Source organism: Pelophylax lessonae (genome assembly GCF_965119305.1).
Source record: "Pelophylax lessonae genome assembly, chromosome: 4".
Taxonomy (NCBI): Eukaryota; Metazoa; Chordata; class Amphibia; order Anura; family Ranidae; genus Pelophylax; species Pelophylax lessonae.
This window is the reverse complement of record NC_138771.1, coordinates 428,329,833-428,356,685: the sequence shown is the minus strand read 5'-3', so window position 1 is coordinate 428,356,685 and position 26,853 is coordinate 428,329,833. Positions and strand designations below refer to the sequence as shown.

At 40.3% G+C, this 26,853-nt stretch overlaps 1 protein-coding gene across 3 annotated transcripts in view; it reads right to left on the bottom strand.

Moving 5' to 3' along the window:
- The window catches only part of LOC309553178 (protocadherin gamma-B2-like), a 374,843-nt gene that overhangs the window by 324,134 nt on the left and 23,856 nt on the right, over nt 1–26,853 (bottom strand). The window contains exon 1 of one of the 3 annotated variants that reach the window (XM_082254122.1): nt 7,346–9,791. The exons of the other annotated variants lie outside the window; for them this stretch is intronic. Coding sequence (XP_082110248.1) covers nt 7,346–9,772 — 2,427 coding nt within the window. The 5' untranslated portion in view covers nt 9,773–9,791. Of the gene's footprint in view, nt 1–7,345; nt 9,792–26,853 lie in introns of those variants that run through there. 3 annotated transcript variants of the gene reach the window in all.

Below are 26,853 nucleotides of genomic sequence, written 5' to 3'. Positions count from 1 at the left end.
GGTCCGTTAAGCGGGGAAAAGGACCGGACGCGGCGGGAGGGGGGGGCACCTCTTCCGCCATCCCGGAAGGGTGATCCCACGGCGAATTCGCCGCTGGGACCACCCTTATCGGAAAGCCAACCGTCCACCGTTTAAAAAAATACCAGGGTTATGGCAGCTATCTGCTGCCATAACACCGGTATTTAGGTTTAAACGGAGGACGTATATAAACCTTTTTGGACTTGGACATGGTGGCTGTATGAAGGGTGACAGGTACTCGGGTACTTTGTTGGGCAGGTGACAGGCAGGTGACAGGTACTCTGGTACTGATGAGCAGGTGGCAGGTACTTGAGTACTCCGATAGGCAGGTGACAGGTACTCGGGTACTCTGATGGGCAGGTGACAGGCAGGTGATAGGTACTGATGAGTAGTACTGATACTGATAGGTGATACTGTACTGATGGGTACTGATGATCAGTACTGATACGTGATAGGTACTGATGAGTACTGATGAGTAGTGATGGGCACTGAGGAGCAGGCGGCAAGTACTCGGGTACTTCAGGTGTCAGGTACTCTGATGAGCAGGTGGAAGGTACTCGGGTACTCTGATGGGTAGGTGACAGGTACTCAGGTACTCTGATGACGGGTACTCAAAGTACCCGAGTACCTGTCATCAGAGTACCCGAGTACCTGTCATCAGAGTACCCGAGTATCCGTCATCAGAGTACCCGAGCACCTGTCATCAGAGTACCCGAGTACCTGTCATCAGAGTACCCGAGTACCTGTCATCAGAGTACCCGAGTACCCGTCATCAGAATATCCGAGTACCCGTCATCAGAGTACCCGAGTACCTGTCATCAGAGTACCTGCGTACCCGTCATCAGAGTACCTGCGTACCTGTCATCAGAGTACCCGAGTACCTGTCATCAGAGTACCCAAGTACCTGTCATCAGAGTACCCGAGTACCTGTCATCAGAGTACCCAAGTACCTGTCATCAGAGTACCCGAGTACCTGTCATCAGAGTACCCATCATCAGAGTACCTGAATACCTGTCACCAGCCCATCAGAGTACCCGAGTACCTGTCATCAGAGTACCTGATGGGTTGGTGACAGGTACTCGGGTACTTTGATGGTCTAGTGACAGGTGCTCTTTATTGGGGGGGCAATCAGTATGTTTGGGGTGCACTGTACTTGGTAACTAGCTGTTACCACACTCTCTTCCTCACACAGGATCAGTGTGTGAGGAGGAGAACACGGTGACAGCTAGTTACCGTGTTCTCTGTTGACATTTGTGACCGGCTGTGATTGGACACAGCCGGTCACGTGGTAAAGAGCCAATTTCATTGGCTCTTTACCTAGATCGGGGATCGACTCTGTCCGAGGGATGAGCCTCGTCCCCGATCGCTGCTCTGCACGCCCCCGGGGGCGCGCATTGCAGAGAGAACGAGCGGCTCGTGCTGGAGCCGCTCATGTGATCGGCTGTGATTGACACAGCCGATCACATGGTAAACAGCCAATTTCTATTGGCTGTTTACCTTGATCAGGGATGGGCTATGTCCGAGGGACGAGCCTCACCCCCGATCGCTGCGCTGTGCGCCCCCGGGGGCGCGCAGTAGCAGCTAGAGCGGGCGGACGTCATATGACGCCCGCCCGGCACCGTACAACCACTATGCCAACGTCATATTACTATGACTCGGTATGGAAGTGGTTAATAGATATTTTGATATTTGGGAGAGGGAATAAGGTGTGGCCCACATTCCCATGAATAAGGAGGGCTCATTTATTTTTATCTCAAAAGTAAGGGTACTTTACCTTTAAGATTTTAAATAAAGTTACTGTAACTTTAAGAATAATTTAATTAAAATTTAGAAGGGAAAAATGTACCATGAGACCTAGGGAAAATTCTAGAAGGTCATATGGTACATTTGAATATTCCAGAATCAGTGGGGCTTATTATATAAAGGCCCCCCAAATTGAAAATGTTGCTCGTTCGTCAGGAGTCAGCTCAGCTCAGCAAGATCCCCCCCCCTTCTCTGTCGCAAGGCACTTTATGTGGTATTGTTACCCTTCCTTGTAAAGGGGGACTTGCTGTTACATTTATTATATAGGAGCTCAAGTCCTTTATGACTGAGCTATTATGTTTTTCAGTTTAAAAATAAATACAAAAATTATAAAGTTAAAGATTGAAGCAAATAATCAAAGTATATTAAATTATTTAATAAACCCACACCAATAAATGTGTCGCGGCCAATATTTTGCCAACAAACTTGTGTGTATCTCTTTATTTAATAGATATTTTTGTATTTTGGAGAGGGAATAAGGTGCAGCCTGCATTCCTATGCAGTTGCCAAATCTGTCCCAAAAGAAAAAGAAAATAGGGTATTCTGGGTATTTTCATTGTATTCCCCTGTTTCTTTGTGATGCTAATAAAGTCCAGTGTGATAATATACAGTGTGTGGAGTACTTGTAAAATATGCAGTAAAAGGAAGGGCCAATATTAGGAACTCTAATCAAAAATCACCTTTAAAGTTACAGTATATAACAACACATTAATCATATGCCCCTTGTTCTTTATTTCTTGCAGTAAGTGTTTTAATGCATTATACAAAAACTAGGAACAACTTCCTCTAGTCAAAATCAAAAAGCAGGCACAGGTAAATTTAAGAAAGAGATATACTGTATGCGTGTTATAGATTTCTTCATTAAAGTGATTGTAAAGTCTTGTTTTTTTAAATAACAAACATATCACACTTACCTGCTCTGTGCAGTGGATCCTCCTCTTCTCTGGTCCCTCTTCGCTGCTCCTGGGTCCTCCCTGCTGTCGAGCACCCCCACAGCAAGCAGCTTGCTATTTGGGCACCCGAGCCAAGCTACTGCTCTGTGTGTCCATTCAGACACGGAGTTGTGGTTCGACCCTGCCCTCTCTCTATCCTGATTGTCTTACTGACTTTGATTGACAGCAACGGGAGCCAATGGTGCCGCTTCTGTGTCTCACCAAAATCAGGAGTGAGAATCCCACATGGCTGAGGGACTCGTGGACATCACTGGATAGGTATGGGGCTCAGGTAAGTATTAGGTGGGCTAAGGGAGGCTGCAGCACAAAGAAGGCTTTTTTATCCTAATGCATAGAATACATTAAGATAAAAAAAAAAAAACTTCAGACTTTACAACCCCTGTAAGTAATGGGTGAATTCTCAAACAAGACTAAAATTCCTGCCTATTGATATGTTTTAGATTATAGACACATGTTTAATACAATATACATAGAAAAGACTGTAAAACAGTCCATCACACTGAAAGCAGGATCCGACTCAGCAGTATGACCAGCCCAACAAACCAAGGTTATACTGCCTTAAACCTACTGTAAATTACAAAAAAAATGTCTGCAATTTGAGCCATCTGTGACTACATCTTAAGTCTGCACTGCAAACCATCATCATAGTCAAGTCCCTGCTTGATGTTAGTGCATACGTTAAAACAGTTACATTAATTAATAAAAATATTTGTGAAATTAGCACAACAGGTACTATATATATATATATATATATATTAGGGATGCACTGAATATTCGGCGGCCGAACATTATTCGGCCGAAAATAGAAAAAATAGCACTTTCGGTGTTCGGCCGAATAAGTCAAAAGGCCGAATAATTTTGTGCCGAACAATAGGGCTGAACGATAGTCGATATGATATCGACTATCGTTCTGTGGCCGTAGGCGATATTCATATAGCCGAGGTCACGATATTTACAGGGGGAAGGGACTCGGAGGAGGACAGGAGGACTCACAGACTTCCGTGTTAGGCAGGGGAAGCCGGGACACTTCAGCGGTGAGCATACATACATTACTCACTCGTGCACTGCAGCCCGCCCCACACATTCAGTGAGTCTTACTCTCCTCCCTAGATTTTTCAATGGCACATTCAGGAAGCCAATCACGCCGTGATTAGCTGCACAGCGAACCAATCACGCGTGCCTGCACACCTGATAGGTTCCGCTGTGCCGCTACTCACGGCGTGATTGGCTTCCTGAATGTGCCATTGAAAAAACTAGGGAGGAGAGTAAGACTCACTGAATGTGTGGGGCGGGCTGCAGTGCACGAGTGAGTAATGTATGTATGCGGCTGTGCTCCTTTCCAGGCTCCTACTAGTCCACCTCCAGCCTCCTACTACCACCACTATGAGAGACTGTCTGTCACTGTATAATCTGATCGAGTCCACACTGACACTGACTGACTGTCACTGAGTAATTGATGTTACCACATTAACCCTGACCTGCCCAGTGCCCTGTATCTGCAATAAAAATTTACAAGGCTGCCTGCATGCTTCCTGATTTCCATTCCCAGCATCCTTCCCAATCCCTACAGTGTCACTAACATTAACCCTATGGTACAAGGCTGCAGTGTGCACTGAATCCCATTCCCTACAGTAACATTTAGGGAGAGAGACATGAGAGGACAAGAGAGATAGAGAGAGAGACATGAGAGGACAAGAGAGAGAGAGACATGAGAGGACAAGAGAGAGAGAGAGTGAGAGGACAAGAGAGAGAGACACACGAGAGGACAAGAGAGAGGACAAAAAATTGGCAAAATAAATGGAAAAAATGCGAAACACCGCGTTCGGTATTCGGCCTTCGGCCTTCGGCCAAACATTTCATTATTATTCGGCTTCGGCTTCGGCCAAGAATTTCATTTCGGTGCATCCCTAATATATATATATATATATATACCTATATTTCTATGTTTCTCTACCAAATCCAGTGGAAAGAATACATGCAAAATAAGAAGGTTTAGTCCACAAAGTTCAATTATTCATTCAAACAGGCCTTTTTACAAAAAATAACAATTTACACAACTGAATGCTTAAACTAATAAAAGCTTTACTGGTAAAATAAATTATATACAGGGGGAGATTTACTAAAACTGGTGCAAACGGAATTGGGTGTAGCTGTACATAGTAGCCAATCAGTGTCTATTTTGTGCTAGTTCAATAGGGCTTTGACAATAGAACAATGAAGATGATTGGTTTTTATACAGAGCTACACCAGATCATGTATGCACCAGTTTTGGTAAATCCCCCACAGCATTAGTTTTCTAAACTTCTGTATTACAGAGGACAATTTTGTAGATGCTCAAGTGTACTTTTTACATATTTTACTATTTCCTTAAAAAACTCTTTATTATGTCCATGATCTCTGTGCAAAGAGAACATATGTCTATGTAGTGATAGAGAAATACATCACAATTTGAAAATGTCTTATTTTTGTGTTAGGTAATGAATATATAATTTTAGCATTGAAGAACCATATGTATGTACATTGTCAGGACAATAAGTAACAATAAATTCCCTAAACATCGAATTTTAAAGGCATCTAATGATACAATACACAGTCCATAAGTCCAAACAGTGTCCTGGTAATAATGTAAAACGTTGGCTATCAAGAATATTCTAAATCAATAAAATCAGATCTTATAACACATAGTGGTAGTTCCCTCTAGAAACAATGACAATTAGTCCTGCTAAAGAAAAAGCAGCAAAGATAAAGTATATGTAAAATAAGAAATGTATTTCGTGCTGAGCTCTAGTGATGACGTGAACTGCTGCAACCCTAAATCCTGGAATACTGGATTAAAAAACTACAAATACAAAATAGGTGCGCTGTTCTTTTGAATCATATGAATAGTGCAAATGAACATAAATAAATTTGGCACAATGCAATAACATGCAAAGAAGAAATAAAGTAAAAGTGCTAATGTGCTGTGCAAATGTGCAATATATATATGTGATCAAAAGATATACATATACACACATATAAACTGTAAATTAATCAAACATTAGTAATAAACTTCAAATAAAGTCCATAATTAAAATGCCACTGTATAAAGTGCTCGCTGCTTCTCAATCCAATGCCACTCTAAAAGTTCTCCAGTGTTGATAAATGTGCTCCTTAGTGAAAAAAAATGGTGTCTTATGCCTCGTACACACGTGCAGATTGTCGCCGAAAAGATTCGGCCGACGACCGATTTTCGGCTTGTTAGTATGATGCTTCCGGCTGCCGACAGCGCACTTTCGGCCGAAAAGAATCTGTCATGCAAGCATTAAAATTTTTGTATGCCGACACCAAAGCGGCCGATTGTTCGCCAGTCAATACAGAATTCGGCCGACAGACAGCAGATTTGCAAGACTGGGCATGCTCAGAAAAGAAAAAACACAGGGAAAGTTAACCATCACATGACATCACTTCTGCAGTCGGCTGTAGTCGGCGGACAAAATTCTTGTGCAGTCTTTTGCACTTTTCAACAGACACAACAGCCCGGGGACAAAAGACGGCCGATCGTTCGGCCGACGATCTGCACGTGTGTACGGGGCATAACTAAACAGAATGGATCTCCAATACAGATATCAGACACAGCCTGCAATCAAACTCCACAGCAAAAACTTCTCAATGACTGTGTCTTCACAAACATCTCACAGCAGCATGACCCAATCTTTGGGTAAATGGGAGCATGTATGAAACGTGAACAAGGAGAAGCCTCATAGTGTAAATCAGTTTAAAAGTTTTGTTAAGATAAAAAGAAATACACTTACAATGAGGCACAATTGAGCTGCAAAATTAAGCCGGCCATGGTGTCACCCGTCCTACCAGCCGTCACATATACTCTCTACCCGACATGTTTCCCCAAAAATGGCATCTTCTGGGATTGAAGGATCTTGGAGATTTTGTCTGTGTCTAATTGTTATAGTGATTGAATCAATCTTTGCTAACAATGGTTAAACTTTGCACTGAACCAAATATAAATTAGGCAAACATTTGCAACTTTCCTCCAAATCTTTCCTAATGCTTTTTAACACAATTTCTAGACATGATGTGCTATGCAGACATCCTAGTTTTTATTTGCACTTCAAATTCCACTTATACTGTAAGTATTCAATATCTATGCAAACTTTTGATTAGCAGCCACAGCATTTTATAGAGTCACACCATGTGGCTACATATGTAGATTTACCCAAAATACAGGTTTGTTAAAATGCCAATAGGCGACTCACATTTAAAAGAGAAAAGGCAGGTATATCTGTATATTCTGCAGTATGATGGTGAATACTATATCTGGTCTCCCAACCTTGCTGATGAACCTGCTCCACACTGTGCTGAAAGACAGCAGAGGATCACGACCTGAAATGGCAGGGCCAGCGTGGAATGCATCGGGATGAAACCATGTAAGCTGTAAAGCTGTAAGTTTTGCTGTTAAGCTAATATTGCTACTATACTAAAACTGACCATTTGTTCCCAAGGTACTATATAATGTGTTGATAATTTTGCTATTTCAAGTTTTATTGCAGTGTAAAAAATACTTAAATTTTACTTACTTCAATCAACGCACTAGATTTTAAAGCCTGATTAGAACTTTCACTTCCAAATGCTGAGTCATCAGCATCAATAAGATTCTCTACAGGGACATTTTGGTCAGATTTAACGTAAGTGAAGTCATTTTCAGCTGAATCCAAAGCCACACAAACATTGTAGGATAAGGGAAAAGGTAATGTTCCATCACTGTACATGGACAGCATTCTGGGATCAACTGGAGGATATAGACCTGTACCTAGTGATCCAAAAGTTGATGTATCTCTTGATCCTCTGCATTTTGATACAACGGCCAGAATTACTGTCATGATAAATAAAAAGGAAATAAGAGCTAAAGCAATTACTAAATACAACTGCAAACTGGTTTGGGGATCTTCATTAATTTGATTGTAAACTTTAGGAACCACCTGATGGAAACTGTCTGCAACAACAAGGCTTAGAGTGACAGTAGCTGAGAGAGAGGGAATCCCATTGTCCTTCACCATCACAACAATTTTGTGATTCATCACATCCTTTTCTTGAAAAACACGTGATGTCCTAATTTCACCAGTGCTTGCGCTAATAATAAAATTAGATGGCTCTGGTAATTGTATGAAATGATAAGACAGCCAGGAATTATGCCCAGAATCTGCATCTACTGCAACCACCTTTGTTATTAAAGTCCCTGGTTCAGAGGAAAAAGGGACCATCTCAAACACAAACTGACCACCACTTTCTGGCGATGGATATATGATTTTTGGTGCATTATCATTCTGGTCCACTATACGAATGGTAAATGTGGCATTGCCACTCAAAGATGGATATCCACTGTCTTTAGCAGTAACTTGTATTTGGAACTCTTTGTCTTGCTCATAGTCAAATGTTTTCTGTGCATAGAGAACACCAGTCTCTATATTGATTGATAGATAAGATGACACTGGGTGACTTGTGGACATGCTGAAGACTGAATAAGTAATTTTGGCATTTTCTCCACTATCAAGATCTAATGCTTGTATGCTGTATATTGAGGCCCCTGGCAAATTGTTCTCTGGCACATAAGCAACATAAGAGGTTTTCCTAAATTCTGGTGGATTGTCATTAATATCTGCGATGTCCAATTTGATGATTCTTCTGCTGGAAAGTTGTGGATTTCCTCTGTCGGTAGCTATTATTGTGATATTATAGGATGACTGCTGTTCTCTGTCCATTGAATTCCTTGTAGCTATTCTATAATAACTGTCAGACGTCAATATTAAATCAAAAGGCACTGGTTCTAGTATCTGACAGTCAACTTCTCCATTGTCCCCCGAATCCTGATCATGTACTTTAATGAGAGCTATCATTGTTCCAATTGCAGAATCCTCAGGTATTGGGGTGGATAATGAGTTAATTATTATTGTTGGCTCATTGTCATTAACATCAATTATTTCTATTAATACTTTACAATGATTAACAAAACCTCCTCCATCCTTAGCTTGCACAGAGAGTTCATACTTTTTCGTTTCTTCAAAATCTAATTGTTTGTTTACTTCAATGTCCCCATTTGTGGGGTGAATGGTGAACATACCCGTATGGTGGACATTTCCTAATGTCTTGATAAATGAATATGTGATCTGTGCATTGGCACCTTCATCTCTGTCAGTTGCAGTTACTGTAATTACTGTAGTATTGGGTGGACTATTTTCACTTAAACTGACTTTGTACATCTCTTTTAGAAATACTGGGAAATTATCATTTGCATCAGTAACATAAACTTTAATTAGAGTACTCCCAGATCTCACAGGATTTCCCCCATCTAAGGCTGTTAGAGTTAATGTATGAATATTCTGTGCCTCTCGGTCTAAGGATTTCTCCAAAACAATCTCTGGATATTTGGTTCCATCTGGTCTGGCTTTCTCATTCACTGTAAAATGCTGATTGTCACTCAGCTGGTAGCTCTGCACAGAATTAATACCAATATCTGGATCTTCTGCACTTTGTAAAACAAATCTAGTTCCAACTGAAGATGATTCTGTAACTTGTAAATCAGATATCTCATGAAAAAAGCTGGGAGAATTGTCATTTATATCTTGAATTTCTATTTTGACCTTAATGATATTAAAGGGATATTCAACAACAGCATCAAAGGTTAGGATACAGGTAGGTGCAGCCCCACACAGTGTCTCTCTGTCTATCCTGTCCTTCACATACAGATTTCCATTATCTAGATTCACATAAAAATATTTTTCTGACACATGTGATACAATTCTTAGTTTTCTAGATGAGAGCTGATTTATATCTATTCCAAGATCCTTTGCAATATTTGTTATAACAGAGTCCTTTCTCATCTCTTCTAAAATGGAATAATGAATCTGACCAGAGACTGAATGACACAGCCATGAAAAAAGGAAAAACAATGTTACTTGCCATTTGAATCCTTTGTATGCCTGTGTATGAGGTTTCATTTCTGTCATTCCTAGACCTTTAAATGAGAAATATGTATAATCCAGCCAAAAAAAAAACAAAAACAAAAAAAAAAAACAAATATGATGATAAAGCTACTTGCTTTAGAAAGAAAAAGAGCAACTTGCTTATGAATAAAAAGAACAAATATTATCCATCTGTGCAGCAGATTCTTCCAAAATGATTGTGTCTCCTGTTCTTGTAGATCTGCAGAATGTGGAATGTATAAAATATCAGTGGATCTCAGTTTCTGAAATCTTCTTCATCCTGGTCAAACAGTGGCGCTCAGAGGTAAAACTGAGGAACAGCAGCTTTGAAATTTATTTTCAAAATATTCAACTTTCTTTAGGTCAATTCTTCTTTTGCATATGACTTTTATGTAATCCCCATACTGAAATTTGGTTTGTGTTGAGGTGACAAAGAAAATGTCTGTATGCACCTTTTTTAAACCTTTGTATGTTCAAAAGAAAGCATTTTGTTACATGAAAGTTCAGTAAAGGGCAACTAAATTAATAAGGGGGTGGAGGAGCTTAGCTATGGAGATCAATTGCGTAAATTACAGTTATTCATTCTGGAGAAGAGGCACTTAAGAGGGGTTATGACTAAAATGTACAGATATACCAAAGGTGACTCCATTAACTGTGATAAACTGCTTACTCTAGGGTTCCTGAAGAGGACATCCAGTCATGATTTGATGATCGAAGAAAGGAGATTTAATATTAGAGCAGTAAAATGTGAATTCCCTCCACCAGGAAGGGGTACTAGCTGAGAATGTCAACAATTTCAAAAATCTTTTAGATGTCTTCCTCAGGTCTCAAAATATATAGGGCGATGGAAATTGTTAGAGAATAAAAACCACACACACCTGCTCACATATGGGTTGAACTTGATGGACTTGTGTCTTTTTTCAATATTATAAACTATATAACTATGAAGGTATTAAACACACAACGGTATATTATGTTGTATTTTATTGCTTCTATTGTTGTTAGGAAACAAACATTTTCATACAATTTACGAATGACCAAATATCCATTTTTCACTATTACTAGCTTCCAATTATCAGTCCCTGCATACTTGTTTAATCGTCATACATCTGATTTTAAAGATACATTTACTCAGCACTTCCACAGGCATGTGTTCTTGATATGTATACCTTTAATTCAGTGCATCAATGCGTTCAATGCATCATTTATTGCAGTTGATGATTTTCATTCCTTAGTGTTGCTTTCCAAAACATAGAAATGTATGGTTTCAAATATATTAACTATAAAAATAACTATAGGACATATACGAGGGGGTCTTAAAAAAGTTTCCTCATTTTTATATTTTTTGGAATATAAAAATATATATATATATATATTTTTGTTGGAAACGGTGATGGCGGGAGGAGTAATAATTGGTTATGTCTGAGAGTGTCATGTGACTAGTCTGTCTGCCAAGCCAGCTGACCTTGCAACTTAGTATAAGAGTTGTCACGCTGTGGTGAAGATGGCTGTGAAACTTAGAAATTGCACCAAAGAGGAACACCATTATTTTTGTGGGGAGAAGGTGTGTGGGAGCACAAATTCATCTCTGCATGTGTACTCAGTATGGGGATAAAGTTCTCTTTTGTAGAGTCATTTTTGAGTGGGAGGTTATGGAACACTCAGCCTATAGCTATCTGATTTACACCTTTCTGGACCGCTCAAAGAAGCTTTAAGGGGAAGAATATGTTCATGTAATGATGATGTGAAAGCAGCGGTACATCAGTGGCCACTCAAGCAAACATTTTTTGCTGATGGCATTAAAAAGTTGGTACGATACTGGGAAAAATGGATCACAAAGGAAGGTGACTATATAGAAAAGTAATGGGATTTACTTTAGAAATTCTTAAATTTTGAGAAAAAAAAAAAAAAAAAAATATATATATATATATATATATAAATAAATATATATATGTATATATATATATATATATATATATATATATATATAGTTTTCTGCAATCTTTACTTTCGGATCATTAAATCATATTGAGGTTATTAGAAATTCTAAAAAAGCTGAGCTGTTTTCAGTCAATGGCACTGGGATAATAGCGCATAGGTTATGTTCATGCAGACTCTAGGGTTTTAGGTTGAGTTCTAGCTAGTTCATGGAATTTGTTGATAAATTTTGGGGATTACTTTGCATATGGTTCTTGGATAACAATAACAGTCCAAGGGTTGGAGGGCTCAGCCAGAATTACTATTAAACTTTCCATGCCCCAAAAAAGTAAAAAAAGGGGTTTGATTTGTGCAATATTGCCAATGTCAAGTCCACCCTAACACTAAAATATTTACATCTGCAGACATCCACAATCTAAGACTAACCTATCTAACCCTGTAAAAAAAGAAACCGGTATACATACCTTTTTTGAAGCCAATCTGATCCGGTCCCATGCTGAGCTGTCAGCGGCGGCTTCTCTTTGTAGGTGGGTGCAAAGGAGGCAGCCAACAATGGAAACCCCATAGCAACTCTATGGGTGACATCAATTCCCATTAATTTTACAGCCTTTGAGCTGTGTCCTCTGCAGAGCTTCCACTGCTGGAGACCAGACCGGATCGGCTTCAGAAAATGTACAGTATGTGTACTGATTTCTTCATTGCAGGGTTAGATAAATTAGTCTTAGATCATGGACTTACCCTTTAAAGATAAAGCAAGACACCTGAGTTAATTTTAGTGAGAGGCACCATAAAGTCTAAGAAAGAAAAAAAAGAAAGAAAGAAAAAGGAAGAAAGAAAGAAAGAAAGAAAGAAAGAAAGAAAGAAAGAAAGAAAGAAAGAAAGAAAGAAAGAAAGAAAGAAAGAAAGAAAGAAAGAAAGAAAGAAAGAAAGAAAATACCACATTTATTATATCAAGAGAACAAAATGTCTGTTTAATTTTCCATTTGTATATAAAAAAAAAATTCCCTGGAAACAGCAATTTACACTTCCTTAGTATAGCTTCAAAGTAAGTATTCCAAACTGATGGTGAGACTTCAAGCCTATTGTATTATAATATAAATTGGTTGAGAATTGGTCAATATTTTAAATTTGTTGATAAGTGATTCAGCTTATCAACCTCGAATTTTGCCTTTCGAATGAGTTTTGCAATATGTCTACATAGTTGTTCTTTCAAATAATGCAACAAACAAAACATCAGACCTACTTGTGTTAGATAAAACAGACAAAAACAAAAAGGATGACTTTTCTTTAGTATAAATTGATTGATTTACTAAGCAGTAGATTATGAACGTGCACTTTTTTAAGGGAATATGCATTCGTTTAGTAATTAAGGTGAACTATTCCCTTCAACCATTCGATCACGTGCTTGCAAAAAAACGGTGCTCTTTAATTTCCCTTGCACATTATTGAGTGTGGAAGTACAGTAGGTCACATGGGTATTCACTATGTAAACATTCACTTTGCAAAGTGCACATTCTCTACTTAGCCAGCTGCATTGACAAGCAACATGAACAACATAAAAATCCTCTCTCAGCTAAACCTTTGAAAGTTCTTGGTGCAAATGATTAGTTAGGCATACAACAAACAATACATTTCCTCAGCTACACAGCATATGTATAAGTACTCTGCAGCCACTATTTGTCAGTTTCTGTTTAATGTATTGAGCCAATGCTTAAAATATGAATAGTAGCTTTCTATTTCATATTGTCTAATTATCTCATATTAAACTATACCTAGATGACAGAGTTCTTTAAATAAGAAGCAGCTATACAGGTTAAAGGTTAGCACGTTCTTGGATTAGCTTTGGCAGCTGTCATTTAGATCATTCAGCAACAAGCTGTATGTGGAAAAATATTACCACCACAATATTACATTTTATGTGCTTCAATTTAAAAATCTCTGCAATTTTAAGAATTGTCCTAACCATAAGAAAATTTTCATTGCGCCATATGGAGTGCAATGTTACATGTTGCCTAGTAATTTATTCACCGCCAAGCTTACCAAAAATATTTAGAAGTCAATTTTTTATTACATTTTTTCAATTTTCAAACAATTCTTCTTTCTAAATATAATGTGCAATAGTTAATATCTAATATCATATTTAGAAATGTTTATTTGCTATAATTCCATATTTGTATTGCATTGTATGGCTTTATTGCCATATTGTAATATTGTAAACCCCAATGATGAAAAATAATTAAAACAATAACAAATACAAGTAATATTATTACACTGTAGAAATAATGTAAAAAATGTTGTTTGGCCACTAAATCACTCCAAATCCAAGACTCAAAGCCTCCACCTTATTAAAATGAGTGTCAAACAAGGCCTCGATAAACTGTACAATAGATGTGAATGTGTTTACTTTAGGACTCTGCATATAATTTAAAGTTTTAATTTAGACTAGATATTTATAATGGTTATGATGTATGTTATTCTTTTTCTGTTTACGTTTTTAACAATGGTAATATAATACTTAAATCTCACTTACCTCAATCAAAGAATTAGATTGCAAAGCTTGATTTGAGCTATTACTTCCAACTGCTAAATCATTAGCATCAATAAGATTATCCACAGGGACATTTTGGTCAGATTTTACATAAGTGAAGTCATTTTCAGCAGAATCCAATGCCACACAAACATTGTAAGATAAAGGAAAAGGTAATGTTCCGTCACTGTACATGGACATCATTCTGACATCAGGTTGAGGATACAGACTTGTACTTAGTGTTTCAAAAGTTGGTTTATGCTTTGATACTCTGAATTTTGCTATAATGACCAGCATTACTGTCACAATAAATAAAAAGGAAATCAGTGCTAAGGCAATTACTAAATACAACTGTAAACCTGTTTGGGGATCTTCATTAATTTGATTGCTGATCTTGGGAACCACCTGCTGTACATTGTTTGCAACAACAAGGCTTATTGTAATGGTAGTTGAAAGAGCGGGAATTCCATTGTCCTTCACCATCACCACAACCTTGTGATTCATTACATCCTTATCGTGAAAAACATGTGATGTCCTAATTTCGCCAGTGTTCTCGTTAATAATAAAAATAGGGGGTTCAGGCACTTTTATGAAATGGTAAGACAGCCAGGAATTATGTCCGGAATCTGCATCCACTGCAACCACTTTTGTTATTAAAGAACCCTTTCCAGAGGAATAAGGGACCATCTCAAACACAGACTGGCCACCACTTTCTGGCAATGGGTATAAGATTTTTGGTGCATTGTCATTCTGGTCCACAATACGAATCATAAATACAGAATTGCCACTCAAAGATGGAGATCCACTATCAGTAGCAGTAACTTGTATTTGGAACTCTTTGTCCAGCTCATAGTCAAATGTCTTCTGTGCATACAGGACACCAGTCTCTATATTAATGGATAGAAAAGATGACACTGGAAAGTTTGATGCATTTATGCTGGAGATTGAATAAGTAATTTTTGAATTTTCTCCAATATCAAGATCTAATGCTTGTATGTTGTATATTGAGGCTCCTGGCAAATTGTTCTCTGATACATAGGCAACATAAGAGGATTTCTCAAATACTGGTGGATTGTCATTTACATCAGATATGTCCAGTCCAATGGTTTTTCTGCTGGAAAGTGGAGGCGATCCCCTGTCAGTAGCTATTATTGTGATATTATAAGATGACTGTTGTTCTCTGTCCATAGTAGTCCTTGTAGCTATTCTGTAATAACTGTCAGATGACAATATCAAGTCAAAAGGCACTGGTTCAAGTATCTGACAGTCAACTTCTCCATTGTCCCCTGAATCCTGATCATGAATTTCAATGAGAGCTATCATTGTGCCAACTGCAGAATCCTCGGGTATTGGTGTAGATAATGAGCTAATTAGTATCTTCGGTACACCATCATTAATATCAATTATTTCTAATAATATTTTGCAATGAGTTATAAACCCTCCTCCATCCTTAGCTTGTACAACGAGTTCATAATATTGTGTTTCTTCAAAATCTAAATGTCTGTTTACTTTAATGTCACCATTTGTGGGGTGAATGGTGAACATACCTGTATGGTGGGCATTTCCTAATGTTTTGCCAAATGAATATGTGATCTGTGCATTGACACCTTCATCTTCATCAGTAGCATTTACAGTAATTACTGTAGTATTGATTGGGATATTTTCATTTACGCTGACCTTATATATTTCTTTTAGAAATACTGGGAAATTATCATTGGCATCAGTAACAATAATTGTAATGGAAGCACTACCAGATCTCACAGGATTTCCCCCATCTAAGGCTGTTAGAGTTAATGTATGAATGTTCTGTGCCTCTCGATCTAAGGGTTTCTCTAACAAAATTTCTGGATATTTAGTTCCATCTGGTCTGGCTTTCTCAATCACTGTAAAATGCTGATTGTCATTCAGCTTGTAAGTTTGCACAGAATTATTACCAATATCTGGATCTTCTGCAGATTGTAAAGCAAATCTAGTTCCAACTGAAGTTGTTTCTGTAACATGTAAAGTGAATGTTTCATGAAAAAAGCTGGGAGAATTATCATTTACATCACTGATTTCTATTTTGACCTTAACAATATTAAATGGATTTTCAATAACAGCATCAAAGCTTAGGAAGCAAGTAGCTGCAGTCCTGCACAGCGTCTCTCTGTCTATCCTGTCCTTTACATACAGATTTCCATTATATAAATTCAAATAGAAATATTTCTCTGAAACATGTGATGCAATTCTCAGTTTTCTAGATGATAGGTTGTCAATATCTAATCCCAGATCTCTACCAATATTTGCTATAACAGAGTCTTTTCTCATTTCTTCTACAATTGAATAATGCATCTCACCAGATACTGAATGACACAGCCAGGAAAATAAGAAGGAAAATGTTACTTGCCATCCAATTCCTTTGGAATTCAGTGTATGATATTTCATCTCAGTCATTCTCAGGCCTTTTGATGATTATTATTTGTAATCCATTAAAGAAAAAAATATATATGATGGTAAATCCCCTTTGCTTATGGAGAAAAATAACTCATATTACCCATCTGTTTGTGCAGCAGACTCCAGAAAATATGATTGTCTTCTTTTCTTGCAAACCTTGCAGAATGTGGATGCCTAAAATATCAGATCTAAAATTCTGAAATCTTTTCCATCCTAGTCAAACAGTGACGCTCAGAGGTAAAAGTGAGGAACTGCAACTTTGAAATATGTTTTCAAATTATTTTTTTATATGTCCTTTATACTAAAATGTAGTTTGTGCAGATAAAAAGGGGGAATTTCTACAGCAAATATATTATTACAATAGAAGTGGACTTATTTCTTTTGGAAGGGTTAGTGATTTTTATACATTTTTGCAAGCATTGATTGAATTTTATTTTCTTAGTTTGTGTTGAGATAATAAAGACAATGTTTGTGTGAATTGCATATGGAGGACAACAATTTGAATCATAATATTTGTAAAAAAAAAAGTGTAGTTTTGCAAAACTAATAATCACACAACAATATATTTATTTATTGTTTCTAGTGTTTATTTTAGAAACTGACATGATCTCATAAGATTTTTTTAGTTCTTATACTACCACATATTCATATTCCTTTTCCTTTTCCATTTCCTATTTTTAGCTTAACATTAGTCATTATACATTTAAGGTATTTGATATTTATACATCTAATTTATAATAGTAATTTACCCAGCCTGAATTGCTAAAAATACAGTGGAGAGGGGAGAGGGGAGGGAGGACAGGAGAGGAAGGGAATCAGTTGGCAGGTAGGTCCGTTGAAAAGATGTTCAGGCCTACTTTAATTTAAAAATGTAAATGTTATTTAATATGTTATTCCACCAGTGGCTTACATTTTTTAACAATTTTTAATACAAAATATGAATACAAATTTCCAGTTTTAAATACACGTTTGAAAATCATTTGTACCATATATACCCTATATTTGGAACTGTTTATCCAATATTACATATATGCTTTTACATTTTCCTACAAATTTTACTATTTGAACTAGTGGTTAATAAATTTAAACAATTTGCAGTATAAATAATCGAATTGTAAAAAGGTGAGTAATTTTTAGTAACTGACACTGATTTCAGGACCAATTTATGTAAGTTTGACCTTGGAAAATTCTTTCAGAATATTTGTACATAAATGATGCATGCTACTGTGCATTTTTTGTTTGGATAACAATGTCAATTCAACTGCTGAAAAGCTCTTTTTGATAGGTGGACTCATTCAAGAATGCCATTGCTGTGAACCTATCCATACCATAAGCATGTATGCATTGTAGTATGGATCTCCCCTCCACTAGTTTGATTTTGTGTTACAATGATGCTATAGAAATGTCTATGACTCTTCTTAAGAAGGAGGTTCAGCCAAGTATTTCATTATAGAAAAACATGATGCTGCTAAGATTTCTACACATCGCAGGTTAAGTTATTTGGCAGAATAAACATGTCTTTCTAAAACTAATTATAAACTACCTTTGATCAATGTCAGTTATAAAAAATTTTACTATAGATAAAATGTTTACATTTTATTCCACGATTTTTCCCATTTATAATGGCACTAAAATAATCATTCTGGTACAAAATATTGCAAGGAATTTAAAAATAGATTAAAAAAATAAATGTTCAATGTTACACTTTTTAATTCAACATTAAAAAATGTAATTACAAAGACTGCTCAGAAGCTCAATTTTTCACAACAATGGCTACAGCTTCTGTAATAGCATGATGTGGTACTCAGAAGCTTCTGTCCTGGCTGTCATTTTGACAGAAAGCATTTGATAGCAAAAGTGGAGGGGTGAGCTGCAGAAGGAGAGAGGGTCAGGCATGGCCATGTGGGCTTCTCTGAAACTTTTAAGGCATATGTAGCATGCCTAAAGTTTGCAAGGTTATACAAGGTAAAATGTTTACAGTACACATTGAGAATGTGGGCAAAAGGTTAACAATGTAGACATCATTTAAAACTGATTAAACATTGATTATGTATATAAATATAAATGAGAAATAATGAAGCCCAAGAAAAAAAGCCAGAATACCATTAAACATAATTAGAAAAAGATTAAAGTGGTGCTCTGTGCTGCATGGCTTAGACCTAACTAAATATATTTAGCATAACTTTAATATACAGTATTTCAGTACTGAAAATTAAACTTGGGGGTCGAATTATAAATACATTAAGAAGTGATTCAGTTTCTCAACCTCTTATGCCTCCACTTTGTTAATGGACTTTACAGTATGTTTGTGTAGCTGTATATATAGCACATTAGCCTAGTGAGTGTAGAAACAACAGCCAAATAGGGAAGTATAGTCGTTATGTAGAACACATTAGGGATAATTTACTAAATGATTAAAAAAAGTGTACTTCTTAATATGAATGTTCACTTTGTTTCATGAACAAAGCAATTTAGTTAATAATTCTTTGCAGATAACTGAGCATTCAAAGTGAATATCTTAAAAACTTTGTAAAGTGAAGTTTAGTAAAACTTCTCTGATATAGAAGGCCTTCCATGAGTGCCATGCACAATAAAAAAAACAATCTCAGCACAACAGGTTGAATGCAAAGCATATCTTTTCGGGGTTAAAAATTGTGAAAAAAAAATTGAAAGAATTCCCCCTCTTAACCTCCCTGGCGGTATGATTATGTCAGTATTTTTGAATGTCAAAGCTTTACATTGTTTTATATTGTAGGCCTGTAATTCTTAGGAATAACTCACTTAAATCTGTCCAAACAATAGTCTAGTAGACATTCCGGGTATTATAAAGTTTGAAACACGAAATCATGAATTATAATATAATAATAATAATACATTTTATTCAATAATGTAATTAAACCAAAAACTGAAATGTGTCCAAACATGGGTGCAATATTACTTATCACTGTATACTAGACACTGCAAAATGGTTTAGTAAACATCCTGTGAATGAAAATATTTGAAACATGGGACTGCACAAAGTCCAGCATCACAATCAGGACAATGGAATCTGGTTTCCTTTCTGATTTTCCTTCCACTATCATCTCGCTTCGAGCAACACACAATGCACATCCTTGTAGGTGCTGACTTTTTCTCGGTTGGTGGGATGTAGTCCATGAAGTGACGACCAGCCAGGTGTTCCGGGTTGACAATACCAACAGCACGATGTCCAGCTCTATTCACAGCCATTGATGCTGTTTGGTGGTTCACAAAGCAACTTTCCAAATGAAGTCAGAATGAATCACAGGCTTGTCACTATTTTTCTTTTTTGAGCAGAATGTAGGCATTCCACAAGCATTGCTCAAAAAGATGTCTGAAGATCTTTTTGTAGTACTTCTTTTGCTGTTTGCTCATATAATGTCATTGCTTGGTTGGCTCTGTCAACACCTCCCATGGTGTTAATGTAGTCTTTCACTACTTGTGGCTTCATGATTTTTTTCCCACCTTTCGTGCACACATAACAGTGAAGGTATTGTGAACTGTACTCATTAGGCACACATCTTTTTTGTCACACCATCGCAGTGCCATAATTGTACCTTTCTGCCAGGCAACCATTTCTCCAGTCTTCAGCTTCTTATTGCAAAACATTGGTGGCATGTCACGCCGGTTAGCCCTAATGGTTTCATAGGCATCTATTTTGTTTTGCAGAAGACACTAATAAAGTTCATGAGATGAATAAAAGTTGTTGGTTGTTATGCAATATCCCTGATTTAGCGACTTCCGGTTCCGGCGCCCATGTGAGAGGCTGTGTGGGACATCGGCTCCGGGCAGATCAGCTTACAAAACCGACTTTTTCAGTCCGCACGAGCCATCCGACCCCGCGACCCGACCCCACGCTATCGGAGGACATTGCGGGATGGACAAATTCCTCCGTCCGAACGGCTCCGCCGCACCGCCGCAAATCGAGTCCGCGGCTTCGTCTGCGGCCTACACGGAAACCATCATGGCGGACGCCGCTCCTCTGACTCAGTCGACACATCAAGGTCAGTCCCCCCCGCCCATGCCTGAGGCCCAAATTGCATCTCTGGCCCTGGCAGTGGCCAACCTGCTCTCGCCCACCATCACAGAGGCAGTGGATAAGGCGATAGCCCTGGGGATGGCCCAGCTGCAGAGGGAACTGGGAGACCACACACGCAGGCTGCAGGAGCTGGAGCATAGACTGTCGGATGTGGAGGATGAGCTCCAAGGCTCCTTCTCAATGGACCAGCAGGCCAGGCAGACTCAGCGCTACCTTTTAGACAAGCTGGACGATCTAGAGAACCGATCTCGGAGGAATAACCTCCGGATCATAGGCCTCCCGGAATCATATGGTGCAGAAACGTTACTGGACCTAACCACTACCCGCATTCCCCTGGCACTGGGGATCAATGCAACGTGCACTGCTGAGCGAGCCCATCGTCTGGGGGCCCCATCAAATGACAGAAAAACACCCCGCCCTGTCATAGTGCGGTACTTAAATTACATGGACCGACAGAACATCCTCAAGTCGTTTAGGAACTCTAAATCGTTCCAAATTGATGGCCACAAGCTGTTGGTCTTCGCGGATTACTCACAAGAGGTTACCAGACGCAGAAAGGCCTTTCAGCCAATATGCCAAGCTCTTTACCGCAAAACTATCAAGTTCACCTTAGCTTATCCCGCTACTTTACGCTTAACCGATTTATCAGGGGAACAAAAGTCTTTCACACACCCTGAGGAAGCAATGCACTTTCTTGACCGACACTTCAATATCCAGGTGGAGCCACCAGCGACCCCGTCTCCCCAGCGCCCTCAGGGGGCGAGAGAGCAACGGAGTCCACGGAAGGATCCGACGAAGCGGCAACGCACCAACGGACCATCGTCCGGACACAGGAATCGTTGAGTGGCCCCTTGCACCGGCTGGTGCGGGTCGCTCTTTTCTCTTTTCTCTCCAGGAGGAGACCTCTGGTCTGGTGCCACCACGTTCCAGTGTCATATACCATATACCATTTTCCACATCTAGGCAGTGACTGAGTGTCTATCTGCTCCTGAGGCCCTAAGATACATAGAACTTTATCCCGGTCCTCGGCGGCCCGGCTACCACCTTCATTGATTCTTAGCAATCTCACTGCCTTGAAGGTACAGGTAATAGCATGGGTTATGTGCTCACTGATTCTGTTTGCATGCCTTCTGATGATGTTATTCTGAGTTATGGTTTACTATTTTCATCAGTTATCTGTTACTGTGTTCATGGTGTTGTTGTGCTCTGGGCCACGGCCTTATCTCTGGTTTCTGGTACTGGTGTCTCCTTTGGGTCGTGTGGAGTCGACGTTTAAAACGATCTCATTACCTAATTCGGACACAGCCAGTCGAAACCCGGTAACGCTGTCCGTCCACGTGCTCTATTGCATGAGGAAAAAAGCGAAGTTACTAAGATGTTTTTCCCCCTTTTCCCTTCTCCTGACCCCGGCCCCTGATGGGCTTCTAGTTGCCCTGCCCCTCTCCTTTGCCCTGCCAGATATGCTGCCCTTACCGGGCTACCTGCTATTTATAGTTACCCATAGGCTGCTTTCTACTAGGCACCGTCTCGGTTCTCATAATGCTCTCGTAGGCTTCACGGCTCAATCCAGTTTTTATGATCCCCCATGACCATTGTCTCATGGAACGTCAAAGGACTTAGGTCACCACACAAACGCATGGCCGTCCTCAGACACCTGAAACGTCTGCGGGCGGACATTGCTATACTGCAGGAGACTCATTTAGAGGAGAAAGACTTCCACAGAATGCAAAAGCTCTGGGTGGGACAGGTTCTTGGTTCACCTGCAGTGAAGGGGAAATCGGGGGTTTTGATTTTAGTCCACAAGGATTACAAAGCCACGATTCACGCCAAACACATTGACGGGGAAGGACGCATTGCCATACTGCATCTCAAGGATGGGGTACAGGAGTGGGTGGTGGCGGGCGTGTACGCGCCCACCGCCCCCTCGGCCCCCTTCTTCCAAACATTGACTAGCACCCTGGCGCCTTTCCTCCATTTGCCATTACTTGTGACCGGTGACTTTAACCAACTCATGCAACCCTCTGAGGACAGGTCACGGGCCGCGGGGTCCAAGTCTTCTAAGACCACTTACCATTCCCCATTATTGCTTAACATGGCAGACAGTCTACACCTTACTGACACGTGGCGTTTGTCGAACCCTACCGGCAGAGAATTCACGTTCTACTCCCATCCCCACAACACTCTCACGAGGATAGACTACGCATTCGCTAATACCAAATTGCTCCCGTACACTAGTTCACCGAAAATCCACGATATCGCTATTTCAGACCACGCTCCCATATCCATTGATATCTCCATACATGTTTCCACCCCATCCTTCAAACACTGGAGATTTCCCTCCTACTTGGCCAAAGACCCCGGGATTGCCACCCTTCTGGGGGAAGTATGGGCTGATTTTGTTGACATTAATGACACTCCTTCCACCTCCCCGACACTTCTATGGGAATCGGGCAAAGCAGTCCTGAGGGGGCGAGTTATAGCGTACGCAGCAGCATACAAAAAAAAGGTGGCCAAGGCATACACAGATGCCAGCGACTCCCTTAGAAAAGCGCAGGCCGATCTTAACATGGACAACTCCCAGCATAACAGGGATAGGTGGCGCAAGGCAAAGGCAAACTTTGATGCATGGGCTGACAATAGGGAGAGGCTCTACAGGTCTCACCTAGACTGGAAGTTCCACACCTTTGGGAACAAACCCGGGAAGCTGATGGCCTCTTTATGCCGCGGACCCTTTGCACCTACACTAGTGCGTTCCCTCAGGGGTGCGGATGGTCGGCTTGTAGAGTCTCCCACCGAAATCAACACGGTCTTTGCGGACTTTTATAAATCGCTGTACGGATTTGAACCATGCGATGACGCCACTGCTACGCGGTGGTTGTCATCTGTGGAACTCCCGACGATATCCCCGACTCAATTGGACGCCCTTAACTCTCCTATAACCATTGAGGAAGTGCGTAAAACCGTGCAAGGATTGACACCAGGGAAATCCCCTGGCCCTGACGGGTACACCCCAGAGTTTTATAAACTGACCATAAACCACCTGGCTCCCACTCTACAACGCGTTTTTAACCACATTATGTCAGGCCATCCATATATGCCGACCGGCTACCAGGCACACATTAAACTGATTTATAAAACTGGAAAGGATCCACAGGACCCGGGTTCATATAGGCCCATCTCGTTATTGAATGTTGACTCGAAGTTGCTCTCCAAAATTATTGCGGATAGGTTAGCATCTATACTCCCATCCCTTATACATCCAGCCCAAGCAGGATTTGTCAGAGGACGTTCAGCAGCTGCCAACATTAGAAAGGTCATAACTGCCCTAGAAGTAACCAAAACAAACCCTGACAACACAGCTGCAATCATCACTTTAGACGCCGAAAAGGCCTTCGACAATGTCAATATACAATGGTTAGACAGAGTAATGTTGCGATTTGGCTTTTCCGGCGCTTTTCTACACACAATAAGAACTATGTATGCATCCCCCGAGGCTCAGGTGGTCATAGCGGGTCAAATATCACAACCTTTTAAATTGTACAAGGGTACCAGACAGGGGTGCCCTCTGTCACCCCTGCTCTTTAATCTGGCCTTGGAACCATTGTCCAGATACATGATGCACCACCCTGGGCTCCGGGGGATCAAAGTGGGTGGAGAGGAACTCCGTACGGCGATGTTTGCGGACGATGTCCTCATATTTACCGCGGACCCTGGGCACGATCTCCCACTTATTCAGGACATGTTTGCTGAATATAGATTGTGCTCCGGTCTGCGTATAAACTTCACCAAAAGTGAAATCCTCCCACTTAATACAACTAGCACTCCGCAGTGGGCTTCCTCTTCACTACTTCGGGTTAACTCCAGTCACATCACCTACCTGGGCATTAAAATAGGACGATTCTCCTCATCTCTATACCGTCTAAATTTTACACCGGTTGTCGATAAAATGTGCGCAGAACTTAAGACGTGGGCGAATTTACCCCTCTCCTTTATCGGTCGGTGTCACCTATACAAAATGGCTACCTTCCCCAAACTCCTTTATCCCCTCCAAACTTTACCACTCCTCCTGAAACATGCGGATGTCACCAGGCTGCGCAAAGCCGTCTCCTCTTTCATATGGAACGGGAAACGCTCTAGAATATCGTTGGCCAAATTGCACTTAAATAAACGGGAAGGGGGAGTGGATCTACCTGATACTCGTTTGTATAATGTGGTCTGCCTTGTGAGGAACTGTATGGACTGGTTGAGCCGTGAATCCAGATATACTAATTATGCCTTAGATTCAGAACTAGCCGCTCCCTGGAACCTGGCGGCGCTGCTGCACTGTGGAACGGCGGATCTTCCGGTGTCGCTGCGCGGCAACTTGTTGCTCAGGGATACTGTGATGGCTTGGAGGGACCTGAGGAGACGTTGTAAGTTGCCTCAGCGACTCTCCAGGTGTTTGCCTATCTGTAATCATCCCATGTTCCCGCAGGCCCAGCAGTGCTCAGCTTATGGGGATTGGACTGAGCGAGGGATTACTAGATTTGCTCAATTGTTTGATGAATGTTCGGGTATGCCTCTCCCTTTTGACACCTTTTCCGCTCGATATAATCTGCCGAAGGGTCACTACTTATACTATAGACAATGCCTTAGTTTCGTGGACTCAATCTGCCGAACACCCCAAAAACGCTTCGCCACCTCTCTACTGGATACGTGGCTACAGCAGGGTAAACATAAGATCTCCCATCTATACAAACCCGTTCTTATTGCACTCTCCCAAACCGTCTCGAACCAAGTGGCGAAGTCATGGAATACTATACTCCACTCTGATACAGCAAACCAACGCATATTGTTCGGATATCTCACCACCCGCCGCTACATCACAAACGAGTTCTGGAGAGAACAGCAACTTAAAATTATGCATAGAGCTTATTTTTCCCATATACGGTGGTCTACAGATGTTTCCCATCACTTTTGCACGCTGTGTAGATGCCAATTTCCTTCCTTGCTCCATAAACTTTGGTTGTGCCCCCCAATCGCCTCCTTTTGGGACAAGGTTCTAAGATATATATCGAAAAATACGGGTCTACTGCTACCAAAAGACATTTACCTCCTACTGTTTGGTGACCCCTCATTGCCTGGCTTTCATAAAACCAAAAACTCCCAGAGTCTCTTCTCCAATAACAAGCCCTGGATACTCTCCTGCCTCATGATAGCTCGCAGGCTGATCCTGAAGCGGTGGTTGGAGCCCTCTCCTCCCACAATCAAAGACCTTTATGCTGACCTACTGACTCTGCGAGAACGTGAATCTACGGGCCTGCAGCACACCCCCTCTGCCAACGCACTACGATTCACCAGGAAATGGAATCTTTTCTCCGCAGCGGCAGGGGACTCTCATGGCGGACCTAGTCTGGACAGCTGACCATTTACGGATGTACAGGAACAGACTGTCTCCCTTTCTTCACATCCTGACGCCTCTTCTCCTCTAACGATCTTAAGTACAGGATCAATCTATCACTATGAGGCATCGAGGCAGACCATACTGTTCGTTGGGGATAATGTTATGATAGTAGTTGTTTAGCTGTGTTGGTCTAGCCACATTTCACTGTTTTATTGGTTCAGAGAGCAGCTGAGACGGTGCCCGCTGGTATCACTTACCGTTGCCTTATACTTATGCTCCCCCTGGGAGCGCATCTAGGGGGCATTACCCCTCCCTATGCTATACATATCTGGACTACAAGCATGTGTCTGGCTTCCCACTCTCTCCACCTCCCCTTCCCCCTCCTTTGACCCTACCTCCTCCCCTCCCTATCTCCAAAACAAAAAAAGAAAATAAAATATAACAAATTGCCTTACTTGTTTGATGTTGCTGATCATTTCTGGTCGCGACAAATTGTCGTTATATTGTCTCTGGAGTTCTCGCGCAAATTCGCATATTTTGTTTCATGACCGTTAGTCATTTACTTTGTAATCATATCACTGAAAAATTTTTTTCTGGTTGTAATGTACTTCTGCTGTAATGCTTTGAACTTCAATAAAATGTTATTGAGCAATGGCTCAATGAGCAAAAGAACAGACGATGTTGCCATTCCATAGTTCCTGTATTTTGGATTGAATTGTGTTCCTTTTCCAGTGTATATGACTGAATTCCAAATGTAGCCAGTTGAC